The sequence below is a fragment of the Cyprinus carpio genome, unplaced genomic scaffold (assembly GCF_018340385.1).
Source record: "Cyprinus carpio isolate SPL01 unplaced genomic scaffold, ASM1834038v1 S000006694, whole genome shotgun sequence".
Lineage (NCBI taxonomy): Eukaryota > Metazoa > Chordata > Actinopteri > Cypriniformes > Cyprinidae > Cyprinus > Cyprinus carpio.
The window spans coordinates 1,316,867-1,334,500 of record NW_024879306.1 but is presented as its reverse complement, the minus strand read 5'-3'; the positions used below and the strand labels follow the sequence as shown (position 1 = coordinate 1,334,500).

At 38.3% G+C, this 17,634-nt stretch overlaps 1 protein-coding gene and 1 pseudogene across 1 annotated transcript in view; one reads left to right on the top strand and one right to left on the bottom strand.

The window, feature by feature from the left end:
* LOC109102797 (protocadherin-19-like) overlaps window positions 1–7,305 on the bottom strand; it is a 24,848-nt gene extending 17,543 nt beyond the window's left edge. Inside the window, exons 1-2 of the mRNA XM_042755388.1 lie at window positions 6,485–7,305; window positions 3,706–3,878 (exon numbers count right to left, since the gene is read on the bottom strand). Of these exons, the coding sequence (XP_042611322.1) occupies window positions 3,706–3,859 (154 nt within the window). The 5' untranslated portion in view covers window positions 3,860–3,878; window positions 6,485–7,305. The remainder of the gene's footprint in view (window positions 1–3,705; window positions 3,879–6,484) is intronic.
* Window positions 4,657–17,634, top strand: part of LOC122144479 — a 16,771-nt pseudogene continuing 3,793 nt past the window's right edge.

The window sequence follows — 17,634 nt, the reverse complement described above, 5'->3', positions numbered from 1 at the left end:
AGCTGCCAAAGCTCCTCAGTCTCCTCGGGGGTGGGAAAAAAGAGAGAGAGAAGAAGAGCTTAATGGTGACTGTCATTTTGTCTGGTGGGACTGGGAACTTTACAAATAGCCATCAACCAGACCTCTGGCCTAGAACAAACAAAATCAACAGTTGATCCTTGAGATTCAGAGATTTGTCTGGGCCCATATAAATAGTATATAAATGCTCTTGAAGGGATGTGGAAAGTATTTTTCATGTTTATATGCTATTTATATCAGGCACCATCATCCTCAAGAGTCTTTTGCTAGTAAACTGATGTATAATTCAACACAGGGAGGCTTTAAAGGGTTCAGTCATGGTAAAATGATGTTTAAGTGTATTTTGGTAGTATTTTGATGTTTAAGTCCACACCGTAACAGATTCATCACCATTTCACTGAGCACTGTAGGTAATTCTGCCCTAATGCAATCATTAGTCTTGGCTCTTGACCACCACGGGGCTGCTACAGTAGCATTAGCACCGTCTCCCACGATTTTTTGTCAAGGACATGCCATCTCCCAATAAGTGCAATGTTTTGTGCCATAGAAGCCACTATAAACTGCCGTATTCTTGAAAGAAAAGGAACACAAACTGCAGGAAAGAGACATAGATCCTGGTAATAGAATAAAAGGCTATGAAGGAAGCACCCCAAAGAAGTGTTTGTGTATTGTTTATTAAGAGACTATAGTCCTAAGAGGGCTTTTCCCCCGTTCTCACACTCCATCTCACAATGGAAAGAGAAATTGGGGAGGAGCCATTTTAAATCGGAGGTAACACTGTGTCTCTGGTGCAAACGTTACCTTTTTAAAGAGCTGTGTGAATCATAAACATTTACACTGCTCGGGTGTCTGGGGAGCGAGACGGGAGGGAGTTTGCCATCCCTCAACTTCCTGCCTCTGTTTGTTTCCAGGAAGAATGAGGATGGAAAAAAAATGAAAACAAAAGCAAAATGGGGCAACAAAGAAGAGTCTTTATATCCAGAGTCTCTGTTTATGTCCTTTGGCAATTGCGGTTTAAACTTGTTTCACTGTACTAGAAGAGTAAAACGGTAGATCAGAGGTATTCCCACTATAACCGCTATATGCCTCAGTGTCCTGGTGAATGAGTGTGTCTGTTTCCTAGCTGGGAATTCTGCCATGTTGGTTTTCAGTGATTCTGTGATTGTTTAAAGTTATTACACTGACACCACACTCTAGTGTAGCACTTTTTTACACAACAAAATAAGGTAAGAGTCACCAAACACTCAAGGATCTATTAGAATTTACAGCAAACAATCTACACAAGGTTTCTAAAGCAGTCTCGTCCTGGGTTTAAATTCTCGTCCTGGGTATTGTGTTTTTGGTGTTTTTGTAAACTTTGAGATAATGTAGGAGATAATGAAATAATGTAGACTGATGATTTCGACAAAAGCATATACCGGGTTTAAATTCTCGTCCTCTACCCTAGTAGGTCACTTTTTTATAGGACGGACACTTTATTATGAGGACCAATTCTCACTATTAACTAGTTGCTTATTAGCATGCCTATTATTAACATATTGGCTGTTTTTTAGTACATATAAAGCACATGTTCTGCATGACCATATTCTACATCCCTAATCTTACCCAATACCTAAACTTAACAACTACCTTACTAACTATTAATAAGCAGAAAATTAGTTTATTGAGGCAAAAGTAGTTAATGGTTTGTTATTAGCGAGAATTTTGTTTTTAGATAGAGTGTGATTATAATTTATTTTTTAGAACATATTTTATTTTTGGAGATTATTTTTGTTATTTTTAGAATGTTGGTTAAAATGGCTGATTTTTTAATAAGGGATGTTGTACCATGTAGAAGATGAGTTATTTTATTTTAGTGTGTATTCCATTGTATCATTTCATATTTATCAACAGGCTTCGACAAATCTGTGGCTAAAGATATTTAAAACACAATGAGCACTGTATGTCCACTGCACTGCTTTTCATTGGGGACAAAGAGCCTGTAGCTGCTGCAGAATAATACAACAGATGACATGCCTCAAAATGACATTAGTATCTGATATTTGTCACCGTCTAATGGCTTTGGTTAAAACCGATGACAGCGACGTTGAAGTGCTTGCTCATTATGCTTATCTGCTATCCTTTATATTCAATGTTTGCTTGCTCATGAGCAGATAAGAGCTTTGCTAATGATAAAATGGCTGACCTGGAAAGGCTTCATCTACTTGTAACATTCTCTGTGTACATTTTTCTAATTGTGTCCAATTATGTGAGTGCCGAACTTGGAGGGTATGTCAAAATGCATTTTATGAGTCCTATATATGCATTTCTCTTACAGAGAGACGTCTACAACATCTTAAACTGTAGTCATGAGACTCGCTAATCATTGTTCATTATACGTTGACAGGAAGTTGGCAGTGGAAGAAATGCAGAAAGATCTCCATCATGGAAACCCAGAGGCTTGTAAATCCTCTCAGCGGTTTCCATAACTCAGACAACATGCGGACGCCGCGGCAAGCCTAACGATGCTCAAACAAATCTGCTGATGCATCTGACGCATTTACATATAAAATGTAAATAGGAGGAAATTTCCTCCTCTCTGGTTGCCAGGTAGCCATACATATTGCGATTCATCTGGAGAACAAACTGGTTAATTAGCCCTGCTGGAATTAGCCATTGAGTGCACGATCAGGACCAAATGATATCTTAATTGGTTCACCTGCCAACTCTACATAATTCAGGCTCCTGCTTTACAGAGGGGGGAAAAAAAACACAATGAAGAGGAACAAGCTAAATTATTTTATAGCCGTTAACTCAGTCTTTTCTCTTCCTTAGCTCTTTTATTAGCCTCTTCTTCCCCAAGCAAGATGCTGATATCTGTAAGCAGTACTATGAGTCAGACACAGCCAGGCTTGATTTTGTGCATCACAGGCAAGCCACAATGCCTCACTTTCTTTAAACTCCAATCTGAGAGACCATCCTGCCGATTTTAATGACCTCATCTCTCTCAGAAATGCTCTTTATTCTGCTCTCTTTCTATTCAGCAAATGTCAAGTTCTCATTGCAATTCAGAAAATTGGTTGACTAATTTCCGTCTGACAAGAATAGAGTTCTCGCTATTGACTATTAGCGGCCGCTGGAGGTGTTCCATTGTTCTAAATTACACAGATCAAAGGCTGATTGAGCATGACAACACAAAACAATCGGTGCAATAAAACCATTCGGAGCCCTCTTTTGGTCTTCTCCATGCTTTGATTCTCTGTAGCGCTGCCACTCATTGCTCTATAACTTTATAGCGTAGCGTTGAGTGGCAGTAGCTGAGAGTGAACATGACCTTCTACTGACTCCTGCCAACATACAGGATGTCTTTAACGGCAGTCGAAAAAAAAAGAAACATCAACATTAATTCCCTGCTAAATGATTTGTGTGAATTATGCATGAGGAGACTGTGTGATATGTAGATTTCCACCTTCAACCTTTGTCAGTCTAATTGCTGCCATTTAGGTCTGGATCTAAATTGTTGCAGTTGACTGTAGACGTGGCTCACATCCGTCAATAATGTTTCCGGGCTCGTATCAAAGACACGCCAGTAAGAGAAGTGCTGCCTGTGCATTAGCAAGGCTCCTCAAGGCCGACTCTTCCTGCAAAGCTATGGCTTGATACTTTTTTTCTGGATGCTTTTAGCTAGTTGAGACCTTTCTGTCTTACCTTGGTCAGGTAGCTGTGAGTTGTTGGGGGGTACGGTCATATTCAGTACGTCATTGACGGCTGTGTCAGCATAGTGCCCTCTCTGAACGTCATGTTCACTGTCGGTTTGGTCACTCTCCTCATGGCCACTGTCCTTCAGACTGTTTCCTTCCATGTCCTTGAATGTTGATGTGCTATAGCCAGACGAAGTAGAAAAGATGAGAGAGAAAGAAGGGAAGTGTTATTTAACTGTCAACTTTGGGTTTTTGATTGTTGACTTAGTTTTTAGATATTGGAAGTTTAAAGGTAAGTGTTATTGGATTGTCAAGCTTTGTTTTGTGGTGTTTTTTAATATTCTGGGGGTGTATGGTGTGTTGACGTGCAGAGCTCTTATGTGTTGCTGTGATCAATTTCCTACATTTTATATAGCCTATGTCAGAAAAAAAAAAACATCTTGTATGTCATCAAAGGGATAGTTCACCCAAAAAGGAAATCTCTGTCATCATTCAATGACTCTCATGTTGCGCTCAGACATTCAAGACTCTTTAAGGACTTGGTCTTGTAAGTGTAACACAAAATGTGAATATTGAAAAACATCCTGGCTGCTCTATAATGAAAGTTAATTGGCTAGGGCTGTTAAGGTCCAAAATGATAAAAAAAAAAAAAAAAAATGTATTTTACAAGTGGTCCATATGACTTGTTGGCTTTGTATGAAAAAAAAAAAAAATGTATTTTACAAGTGGTCCAAATGATTTTGTTGTTTTTTGTGATGAATTATTTGATTTGAGAGCAACAGCAGAGGTGAATATTTTTATTTTCTAAATTTTTATCCTGACTTTGTGACATAATGGCTTCAGAATGCTTATAGTAAATGACTCACCTGTTTTCTACTACTTTTAGGATATATATTCAATCCTTTTGGAACTTAACTTACTGAACAAAATTTCCATAAACTTCACCTTCTGGAATGGCATGAGGGTGAGTAATTAATGACAAGAATTACATTTCTGGGTGAACAAAAAATATCTCGATATTTCCATATAAAATGTGACATATTTAAAACAACAACAACAACACATACATCTTGTATTACACCATTGCATATAAGATGGCCTATCAATATTTATGGTTCATTTTCCTGGAAGAGAAATACTTTTAAATTTGGACAAAAGCTACAAATATTTGATTTCTTGGGGTTTTCTGAAATGAAATAAATGAAATAAATAAATAAATAATTTCAGGACACTTTGTCTTATTAAGGAGAACTTATGTTGGTCACATACATTTGTGGAAGTTTTGAAGTAGAGGTGTAATAATTTGAGAAAATTGTGCTTTTCCTCTTTACCCTCATTTGCTGACATAAAACAGCGAGAGGAGGGAAAAAGCTGCCAATTGACAGCTGCAGTGCACAAGCCTGATTTCCCTTAATTTGATAGTTAGCCCAGTGGAACACATTCTGCCTCTAGAACAACAGTGAGGATCAGAAATGCATGCGTACACATACACACATACATACATACATAGACAAAAGCTTCTCTGTATCCTCTTCTAAGGAGAAAGAGAAGAGGAAGGAGAGAGATAAGGATTCTAGCAATGTCATTGCAGTGGTGGTAGTGCAGCCTCTGATTTTATCAGTCTAATTGCACCTGTCCCAGTCTGTTCGCCCACAGGCTCCGGAGGGGATTTCTTTGTAGTGTCGCAGAGCCAAACAGCCGACACTTGAATTCTGTTTTAGTTTTGTTTATTAGGCAATGCTTTTTTATGATGTTTGTTTTTGTGTAATTGGTTTGTGAAATTTTTTAATGAGGTAAAATTTGTGTTGTTTTTTTGAAAAATGCAGTACTGAGGTAAACTCCTGGTGCACATCTGTAGCAGCCGGGCCCCAGGCGGCCGAGGCCCTTCATTAGGGATGTCTTCATGCCAATGCACTGTGTCAGTCAATAGCCTCCTTTTAGGTGGACTGAGGAATGCTGGCCAAGTCCTGCCAGTACAAAAGATCTATTGTCCTTGCTCTTTTCTTCCACAATGCAAAATGAGGTTACCTTTTCCTTATCTCTGTGGTCTTACAAAGCCCTTCTTTTGTGTACTGAGGAAGAATCCTCTGGAATTCCAGGATTTAAATTCTTGTAGATTTAGCTATTTGATTAAAATCTACATGGATGCAGCTTAACCGCACAAACCTCTGCTCTGGGCTACAGCTTTAATATTCTCTAACATGTCATGTATACACGTTTTTGCAGGGATTTGATGAAATTATTCATACTGGAGAAGAAAGTAGAACTACCCGATGAGGATGTGCTTAATCACTTGTGATACTGAATTATTAAAGCTTAACATTGGCCATTTATAAACATGTTGAGTATTAATATCTTGCCTACTGTATGTGGCTAAACCCTAAGACGGTTTATGAAGATTTTTAATGACAACCATCTTATTATTATTATTATTTGTGTGTGTGTGTGTGTGTGTGTGTGAGAGAGAGAGAGATAAAAAGATGCTAATGTAAGTACAAATGTACCGTATGTCCATCCACTAAAACTAATATGCAAAAACCTCTCATTCTGAAATATCCAACATCAGAAGCCCGAAACAATAAAAACTTAGTCCATCTGATCAAGGTGAGAGAATGCGGAATATATAGTACATAAACTGTATTGTATTACACATGCAAATGGTGATGGAGAGAAATCTTAATATAGACAATTTAAATTTTAAAGTTGGTATGGTTTTGATCTTGCCGCTTTAAGAATGCATCAAAATAGGTGAGATAAGTTAATCTGATTGCTTTATAAAGACATACCTTTTAATTAGGTGTGCTCTGCTGTTTACATAACTGGAGTCAATGGAATAATTCTCCGTCTGGGGGAAAGAGACAGAATTAAAGAGAGAGAGAAAGAAAAAGAAAGAGAGAGAGAACAAAAATGAATTTAATTATGCAGCAACCAAAATAATGTCACCAGTAATTGCCTTTCAATAGAAATGTTATTTTACACAAAGACTCTAGTTAACTGCTTAAGCTTTCAAAGGCAAACTCTCCCATTCTCTTTCTAAGCACATGTGGCCTGTTCTGCTGCAGTGAGTCTGCTCCTGTCGTCACTCCTCCAGCCTCCCCCCACCCACAAAACCATCCTTAGTCAGACCACGCTCCTCAAAATGTCATTAAGCAAGACAGGGGAATAGAGGAGCGGTTTGGGGGTTAAAGAAGAAAGTTTTCTCTCTTCCAGTGCCGCTTTTCTTCACACCACTTCTGAGGATGCTAATATGAACATATCAAATAAATAAATAAATGGATGAAGGAAATTAAGAGTATGCCAGGGGATTTTTTAACTTTGCAAATGCAGATGAAAAGGCCTCAATGATCTGCATATGATGACTCTTTGACCCAGATTGAAAAAGAGACTTCAGAGTCTTCTGGAAAGCAGCGCTTTTTGAATAAATGACTAGAAGTACACAGTAGAACTGGGTGATATATATCAAGTATTCGTAGTATATTTGTGGTGGTATTATTACTAGTGTTATAAAATTAAGCAAAACAATGAATTATGCAGAGACTTTAATGCACTTTATATGTGGCCATTAAATTTTGTAAACAGTGTGGCTAATTTCACAATCCTCTTTGTCTTTTGTTTTGCAGGAATGAGAGTGTTAAGACAGACATGTTCTTAAGTCAATGGTCTAAACGTCGGTAAGTTCTGTTCATTTCCATCAATCAGTTCAAATTTTCAATTGAATCAGAACTATAGAACTCAGTGATTCTTTTGCATGGTCAAAAGGTCTCCAAATGGCATTTTTCATATTTAGTGTTATTTGGTAAACAAATATATGAAGCATTAATTTGCAGATTAATTTTTTTTTTTCATTGTGCATTCCAATTAATCTCAATCAAACTGCAGTTGGGTTATTTTGATTAAGTAAAAATAACTAAAAAATACAGCACAATAAAACAATGAAAGCATGATAACATAATAAAAAAACATGATTTAAAAAAAAACGGAATTATCTGTTTTTGCAAATAAACTCTTCGTATGTAAATCATTTTTGCTGTTAATGACTATTGCTCTATTGGTGCATATAATTAAATATGATTAAAAATGAATCCATATGTTCATTTGGTTTTGTAATTCTAATTGTAACTTGTAATCTTATTTTGTTGTTTGATTATGTGTATGGGTATTTTAGATGTGTAGTTTAATGTTTTGTATCTCAGCTTCAACTTCATCTGATTCTAAACCGAGATAGAAAAAGAAGTCAATGGCTTCCTTCCAGGGGTATGTCTAGCCATCAGCCCCCCTGACAACAGCAGTCACCCAGACGATAAGAAGGTTAATGCAGACAGTGCAACACAACCAATGATTATGCCGCCAGCCAGGGACATCCAGACTAGCTGCTGGGAGACAGATACAAGCTATCATAATCGCAGATGGAATAACTCTGCATAAAGATCTATGTATGATCCCAAACACTTGCACATTTCCCCATCTGTGTATTTTAACAGTGGCTAGGAGATCCCTACAGTGCGAGATGTTCATCAACAACTGTAAACACTTAAAAGTGACATGTTAGTAGAATTAATTTCAAAGGATTTATGGAATTTTAACTGTTTTTGGGTTTTTTTTAATTTTTTCATAAACGCTTTCTTGTTTTATAGGGTATTAATGCTCATCACTGCGTACCGTCTCACCTCCCACTACACATGATAATATTTTAATTACAAGTGACAGCTGACCAGGCATCGAATTGAGATTTTTGGGCTGGTGAAATCTGGACTCACTGAAGGTTAAAGCTCTCTTTTGTGTGTATGTGTGCGTGTGGTATGTGTGTATGTTCTTGCCTGTGTGGGTGTTTGCTATGGCTCTAATTAAACCTTAAGTCATTGTAATCAAGGAGATAATTTGTTAGTTGTTTTTTTAATTGTTATTGTATTGCTTGACTCCATTAATATCAAAGTAATGGGCATGAGCAATTATTTCAGTATTTATTAAAGTTATGTTAAGTTATTTGCCTCTTTGTTCTTGTCTGGCTTGACTCCATTAATATCAAAGTAATGGGCTTAAGCAATTATTTCATTGTTTTGCTTATTTGTTCTTATATATATATATATATATATATGTATATATATATATATATATATACGCAAAGAATTTAGTTCTTTATGCCACCTGTGCTCTACTTTAGTCCCTGTGAGAACTCATTACAGAGCCTTTCCATCTCCACGGTCGTCCACAAAAAGACTAATGAGCAGCAATGGACTGAGTATGGGGAAAGACAGTATACAAATTTCCAAATGATCTGCCTCTGAGTGGCCGGCCCATAATTGGTTCTGAGCAGCGCTACCCGAAGCTCTGCTGGGAGAGCAAGATTCCAAGCAGTTCTTCGCGTGTATCTGCACATATAAAGCTTTGCTCTCGCTCTCCTCGGCCGCCACACTTAAAACAAATGAGAGCCCTGTTGAAACGCAGTTATGCTGCGCGGATCGCTGACCCTTTTACGAGAAGAGTCGCTATCGATGATGCAGGCTCAGTCATCTCAGCAGATTTCCTTCTGTTGACATTTTGATCTCTCTGCTTATATCAGAGTGGGCTAATTGGAGTAATAGCTTCAGTTATGCAAATGCGGCTGCTGTTCCACAGAGACATCTCACTGCTGGAGATTATGAAACACGCTTCAGTACCGTATTTGTGCAGATATCAACATGTTCTTTGAAGAATGTGATAGATAAGTGGCATTATTCCACAACAAAAGCATCTATTGATGTGTGGTGATGATTCGCTAATGGATCATCATAATTAGTAAGCTTCACTCAAAAAGGGATATCAACTGTATTACGCAACACTACTTTGTGTTTTTCATTAATTCTGGTTGATGGCCAGAGGGCATTTAAGAGGCGCCCTTGGCCCTTCGAGGTCTTTATGCCAGAGAGCTTTCATGCATTAGCGGCAGTCTTCCTGTAAAGTAATGTACTGTATGCCTACACCGCTGACCGCCATCAAATCATAAGGGCTATCGGTATTTCTTTCACAGGGGTTGGGTTTCAGATTCGGAGATGAGGGCTGCTTAAACTACAGATGAGCTGCCACAAATGGCTACGTAATCAGGTTCTACAATGTGTTGTTATGATCTAAGCGGCCCCAGTTTGGCGGCCTGTGTCTCCCTATTCCCTTAATTATTGTTGTGTTCCTTCCCACATACTTGAGGGTCCGGTGGGCCAAATCACACCCTAAGAGCTCTATGAACAAAGGCAGAAGGGCCGGAGAGGAAAGTAATGGAAAGGGGGTGGTGAACGAGACCTTAACCTCATTTTTTCCTCTGTCTCTCTCTCTTTCTCTCTAACCCACAGCCTCTAACCCCAAAAACCCTCCCCACCGAACACCTCCAACTTCAGCCAGAGGAGAGGAAAAGCAATCTCCTCGCTTAGTTGCTGCTGTGAGATTTGATTTGCCTTCTTCTCAGCGTGACAATTGGTTCCGTAGTCCGGATGTGACAGCATTCATTGTACGGGGGCCAGATGCACCGAGTGAGTGGAGCAGGAGTTCTTTAGGTTGCAAAGGAATGAAGAAAAAAAAAACACTTGTCACACCTCTGCTGCAAATTATATATTATCTCTTCTGAGATTATACATTCACATTTACACATTCAAATTATGCAGTAATTCAAACTGCACACTATAACAGCAATTAATAATTATCAGACTGTACCCTTGTTTTCAGCACCGTAGATAAAATGCCTATTAATTCTGATTTTAATTCATTTCAGGACACAAAACTAGTTAAATTAAGGCTTGAAGCATTTTCTTTTTTTCATTTTAGGGAGTGGTTAGGGAAATAAAAAATGTGTCTTGAAGATCAATTGAGACTCCTTTTTTTCTTCTAACTCCACTACAGTTCAAATGCTCCTAATATGTCACAGTCAGGGGTGGAAAAGCATATTCTCACTTTGCTTCCACTGAATACAAATGCTGTGGCTAAATACAAATTATTAAAAAAAAAGCAATATGTATTACATGAACTAAAAGAAAAGTAATATGAAGGACCTCAATTAAAATAAAACCATTGCATTTACTCATTTTAATAGCAGTTTGGTGCTCGATGTTATTTGGAAGCTGAATCTTCAGTCATCTTAAGGCTTATTTACACAGTCCCCAGAGTGCTGGGAGGAAATTGGTACTCATAATGAGTCCTGTTGTTTATTTACCTCCATCTACAAGGAGCTTACTGAGGAGAGGTTATCATGAGGCAAAGGCAGGTAGCGCATAGCTATTTTATTGTTAAAGAAAAAAAAAAATTAAATAAAAACACTGGATACAGGCTTTGTTGAGCGGGGCTTAGTGATAGGAGCAGAAATGAGCCTGTAGCAAGGGTGGCATTTTCCACGGAGGCTTAGGAGATGCCTATATGTCTACAAATGTAGTGCTGCAGTGAGGCTGCAGAGAAATTATGTGTTTGCCGTTTGACTGTGTGAATGGAGCAGGGGAGTCTCACACCCGCCGGCACATTGAAAGCCAATTTCAACATGGAGTCACTCTTCACAGACATCATGCACTCTCCCTTTCTTCTTTCTACGACATGCAGGCCTTTCTTTACTTTTATTTTTTATTGTTTTTTTTTTTTTTTTTTTTTTTTATTCTTGTCTTTTACTTTCTTTATGCCTTCTTTTTTTTCTTATCTTTCTTTTTTCGCTGCACCATCTCTTTGGTGGATTTATGGCATCTCTAATCTCCACAACTGGTGCGAGTGGATTTATCCTTCCTTCCCCAGCTCAGAGAAACACTGCGCTTCTCAGCCCGGTGTTAGGTTGCCAACCCCTGATTATAGAATTTCCCATAGATCCTCTGCCATCTGCTAGATTATAGATCCCCCCCACCCCTTCTCTTCCAGACCGTGTGAGCCCTAGGGGAGGCTCGACGGTGTAAAGGGAGGTGAAGGAGCGCCTCAGGCTCGCCGTGGCATCGGGATGAGATTACGTTTTCTATTTCTGCCTCTTTGGCAGGAGCCTGATGAATATGAGGTCTTGTTGATGTTTAATAGCGGCCGGCTACCTACAAACACAAATTATAACGAATCAATCGCTACGTGTGCCCATGTGACAAATAAGCTGCCATATCCTTCAAGATCATTCCACTTCATCACCTGTCAATTCACACTCAACTCAATTTAGCCCGTTTCAAATCCATCTTATTATGAAAGGGAACCATTTCCAAGGGTAAACGCTTTTGGAGCTTTAAAAACTGGCTGTACTTTTTTTTTTTTTTTTTTTTTTTTTTTTTACCCAGTTGTTCCAAATTGATTTTTATTTTCAAAAAACAGTTGCACAAAAAATAGGTAAAGGAATTATTTTTAAGTCACCATCCTGCGGTTACATCTGTATACCCTGGCTTTGCATTATTCCACTAACTAAAGGAGTACTCCGTGGGGATGAAACAGTGTGTTACAAATGAGTAAACACAATATGCTTCCCTACCTTATTCATTTAGAGTTGCTTTTCCTGGGAACATGCAGCAGTTATTTTTCCTTTAAGAAAACAATCACAAAGCTCTCATAAACAACGAAAGCAGGAACGGGTATTTCCCAGATCAACAGCTGCACCGTTAAGCGAGAGAGGGAGAGAAGATGTTGTTCTTTTTTTTGATGTTGTAGAATAATTATTCTTATTATAATGGGTATTATAATTTTTTTAGTTTGTGTGTGATTAATTATGCACACATTAATAGCAACTATGTTAATAATTAATACGGTTATCGTATGTCAGAACTCTGCCTTTTAGGATGATGATAAGATTTAAATAACCTTTCCTATCATGTATATCTGCATTTCTGCAAGGAGTGTCATACTCCTGTGTTGTTTGCTAATGTAAGGCCGCATTCCTGATGTGACACTTGCATTTCTGCAAGGGTGGTGAGGCCGCATTCCTGATGTGACACTATGTACTTTGATATTTCTCTTTTACAAGAAGACTTGGGTTGTTTGTTGTTGGCCTGTGGTGTTTGGGAATTGATCAGATACTCTGTCCACTATAAATAGCTCTTTTGACATCACAATATCCTTCTCAACCCGCAGTGTGCATCTGTGTGTGCGTTTCATAGATTCACAATCTGCTTGGATGTTTTACAGGAAGCAGACTGGTCATAATAGAAGGTGTATGTGTGTGTGTTATTATGGTAGTGCGTGGGTGGGGGGCCTTGACTATCGCATTTCATTTTCAAAGGACTATTTAGCCATAGGAACTAATGAAACTCAAATGGCCGCAACTAGCAGAAGTCAGTCCTGTGGGATGTTATTCTAATTCAAATGCCTGGGCTTAAAGACATTCACTCCTTTGATTCAAACGGCTCCTCATATCCACCTGGCCTCACCTGGGATGGAACAGGAGAGTCTTCTTGACACAAGATAACAGAAGTATATACAAACCTGTGCTGTTTCGCTAGCTTTTAGATAAATGGATGTGATATGCACAGGTTATTCAGGTAGAGTTTTTGTTTTCTTACTGCAAAACAGCTGCTTAATATTTTTTTTTTTTTTTTTTCATTTTTTCTTAGAATTCTTTGATGAATAGAAAGCCTTTACTGTCAGTTTTGACCAATTTATTGTATCCCTGCTGTATGAGCAAGGATAGGCGTTGATTTCTGACCCCAAACTTTGGAATGGTTGTGTAAATAATTCATAAATTTAAATATATCACAAATTCATAATATAAAGTCAGTTTCAAATAATTAATCTAGCTTTTAATTAGTGCTGTCAAATGATTAATCGTGATTAATTGCATACAAAATAAAAGTTTTTGTTTGCACAATATGTGTTCTGTGTTTATTTATTATGTATACATAAATACACACACATACAGTATATCTTTTGAAAATATTTATATTCAATGTTTATATTCATATCATTTATATTATAAATAAATATATTCAATATATAAACATCACCTATTTTTCTGAAATATATACATGCATGTGTGTGTATTTATATATACCTAATAAATATACACAGCACACAGAGCATACTATATTATGGAAACTAAAACTTTTATTTTGGATGTAATTAATCGCGATCAATCATTTGACAGCACTGCTTTTCATTTAAATCCTTAAACAGCAATGTTTGTAACATCTAGCATTTTTAATGATGCTAAATTTGCTCATTCTTAATATTAGAGGTCTGCTCATCATAGATAGAAAGAAAGAAAGATAGATGGATGCCAAACGACTCTAGCTGCACTGTTGAACATGAAGAGAGTGAGTGCTTCGCCTGTTATATTCACAGCTCAAGATGAGCACCATTGAGCCATTTTACACCATAGCCATGCATCTTTGTGTTTCTCTGTCCTACACAGACACACTCACTAATACACACAGAGATTCATTCGGCAGGCGTGAGTAGAGATGAGCGATGTGAACACCTTTACATCAGTGTAATATCCAGCACTGGGCTCCAGCAGGGTGTGCCGACTCATCCATTCTGGATGCTGTTTTTGTTTTGAGTGTAAATCATACACCCGCCTGACACTTTGATCGAAAATAATGACATAGTATCTCAGGGTATGTTCTCCCAAATATCTGTCAGCGTACTGAGGTGTCTAACAGATCCCCCACCCCCCCACACACACTTTCAGCCCATTCGCTTCCCCCGCTGAAAGTACGGCACCTCTCTTCACATTGAGAAGGCACAAAGGCATCTTTCCAGGCTTTTTTTTTCTCCTGTGGATGGAAATTTGCAGCAACTCATTACAGACTCTTAGTCTCCCCGGATATACTCCCTGTCTGTCTCTGCCTCAAGTGCACTTTCTCTTTCTCACTCTGTCTTTTTATCTCTCTCTTCTCCCCTCTCTGAGATGGATTGAGCCAACCTCCTTATTGACATCTCCTTATTGACATCTTTTACAGATGAAGGTGTGCGTGGAGATGCAATGTGATGCAATGTGCAAACAGGAAGCAGTGCAGTAGGGTGCAGGTGGAACTTCATCATCTTTTACTAATCCTTCCAACCTTCCCCACTTATTCAAACAAACAATGTTTACTGAATTCTTGGCTTCGGATCCCAGGCTCCAGAGGTACGGTGTAGCAGTTAGCACATGGTCTAGATGCTTTGAAAGACTCAGGCTTCTCTATCTTTCCAGTATCTAACAATCTAACTACGTTTCATAAGGACTTTTCATATATCGTTCAATGAACCAATGAAGTTTGTGCAGCTATGTTTTTTCTTAAATGCTTTTGAGAGTCTCAGTCCTCATCCATCTTCTTTTGTGTTCCACAGATAAAAATACTGCATATAAGGGTGAGTAAATGTTTTAACCTTTTAAATACGAATTGTGTATAATTAAAATGTTTCATATTTCTGTAAGCCTACTGACAATGTTCATTCACTTTTTCTGAAGAATGACTTTCATTATTTAACTAAATTTGAAACCTGAAAAAGAACGTTAAACATATGACTATACTACTACTTTTGTTTTTTTTCAAAAGGCTGCTCTGCTAATACTTATTTATATTAATCTAAATGTAAATGTATTTGTATTTTTATTATTACTATCATTAAGGACAACATTTTTAATCTAAATGTAAATGTATTTGTATTTTTATTATTACTATCATTAAGGACAACATTTATTGCAATGTTTTTCTCTGTTTTTCTAGCAAAAAAAAAATATAAATCAATAAAAAACACGAAAGATGCAACAACCAACCCCCACCTTTTCTCTAAATGCCTCCATTCTAGTGGCTGGACGGTCCCATGATGCCCTAATGGACAGATGGGCGGATAAAAACTCCACTGTAGTCATAACAAGCTTTACCCAATAAGCACAATTCATGATTCAATACTGTAAGAGTAGTTAGAGTTCAGATTTAGCCACATCAGACACATCTGCTTCTAATATTTTAAATGGCCTTTTTCAGCAGTTGTCAGCATCAGATCGAGAGCTATGTTTTACCTCGGCACACATCAGTGGCTCATCTGTAGAACGATGAGCAGATGTTAATCAGGGTGCTGACAGTCTGCTATCACCACCGCACAACAACGTCCCCTCTTGTTACACGAGGGACTAACAACAGATATGGGGCTAATTCGAGCATGCATTTCTTCGGATTTTCATGTAGCAATTTGCTGCAAAACCTCCTCCCCACTGCAACGCAACACTTATTTAACACCCTTTCCTACACTCCTTTAACATTGTACAAATAAATAAACCTACATATGCAGCAAGACACTTTACATGCGAGTTGACAGGCTCACACCCTTGTTTTACATTCCCACATCCTGGGCCCGACCACATGTGTACATACACACTCCTAAGTGGGCCAGTGGGGGTGCTGCTCTGCTCCATCTCCCAGAGAGAGCGGAGCAGCTTGTGGGCTTGCTGTGGCGAGGAGGGCCAGATGCTGCGGGCTTGACCCCATGCCGCCACAGCAGCTGAAAACACACCAGGATTATCTTTGTGGACTTTCTTTAATTTAATTTGTATTAGACCGTCTTTAGACCCAAACAGGTTTGGGGGAGGATGGCAAAGGGGTGTTGGACAAAAAAACAACAACAACAGCATACGGCCCAGTGCATCACCCCCTATGCTCTTCAAACACCTGCATTCCTGCTGATAAAGAGATAAAGATCACTTTTGTATTTGGGCATTGAGCCGGTGTAGTTAAACTATCATCACCATGACTTCTTTGAAATAAAGAGCTAAAATCATTTGGCTTGCACCGTAAACAATGCGTGGTAATTGTCCCTTATCAAAGCTGTCTAGGTGTACGTGGGTGTGCGTCTATGTATTTTGCGAAACCCAACATATCTTAAGCTTGACTGTGTGTCTGTTCAGATTCAGATTGTGTGAGTTTGTGGTGAATCATTTTATTCATCTCTTGTTATTCAGCTCCTCCTGATTAGCAGCCAATTCCATTTCTTGCAGGCTGATAAAAAATGCGATATCCTATAGAGCTGGACTCTTTTTATTTATTCAGAGGGCTCCGACTGTGGCCTTTCCATTTAATCTACAAGATGTTTTTCAAAGGCAAAGTGGTGAAATCCCTCTGCAGTTGGACAATTTAAGCTTCAAAACCCAATACTTAACTGGGATTCAAGCTAAGCTTGGGCGAAAATGTTCCCCCTCCGTATGCGCAGTGTGGCTGTATCTCTAATTTAGCATTTTAATGCCACTTTCCAGAGAAGGATGACAAGTCGTAGCCATTTTGCATGAGGAGCTGCAGGATTCTCTTTGTGTTTTTGTTCAGGTGGCAGGCACGTTGATGAAGCTATTGTGCACTAAAAAAAACACTGGAAAGCCACACACATGTGCACATGCAGCGGTTGCGTCAAAAAAAATAAAAAATAACATCAGTGCAGCATAGACAGATCAAGAGTGTGAACATCTATAAAAAGAGTTAATCTTCCTCTGTTTTGATGGCAAGTGGAATAATTGGGCTCTCTTACACTCATTAGATGAGAATAATGCCAACCTAAGAGTTCTCCAACAGCTCCAATTTTGTTCAGTTCGAGCTTTGAAAAATAGCACTTCCCCTGATTAGCAGAAACAGAGGAGATCTGACACCTGGGGTCCCAGGCTGTAGGTTAATAAGCAATTTAAGACATTTTTTGAAAATGAGTCTTTAAAATGGGGTTGTAACATCTACAGTGGGAATTTGATGGAGATTTTAGTAGCTTGCGCTCAGGTAATTATTTACACAAAGTACGCCTTTTCAGTCTTTTGTCTTCAAATTCCTTCTCTTATTTGAAAACTCTCCACATATCCCTTCCAATTTTGTCCATATATGCCAACAAACTGCACTAATATGCTAAGTGAAGCTGATTTTTACTTTTTAATGAGTAGAATCCTTGTTATTCTCTCTATTGTTCTCATTATAATTATCGCAATCAACTGTCTACATTTATAGTTCCCATACTGAGAGCGTGGCTTGACAAACCTGCCAAGACTGGCAAACAGCCCCTCAGATAAATGCGACTT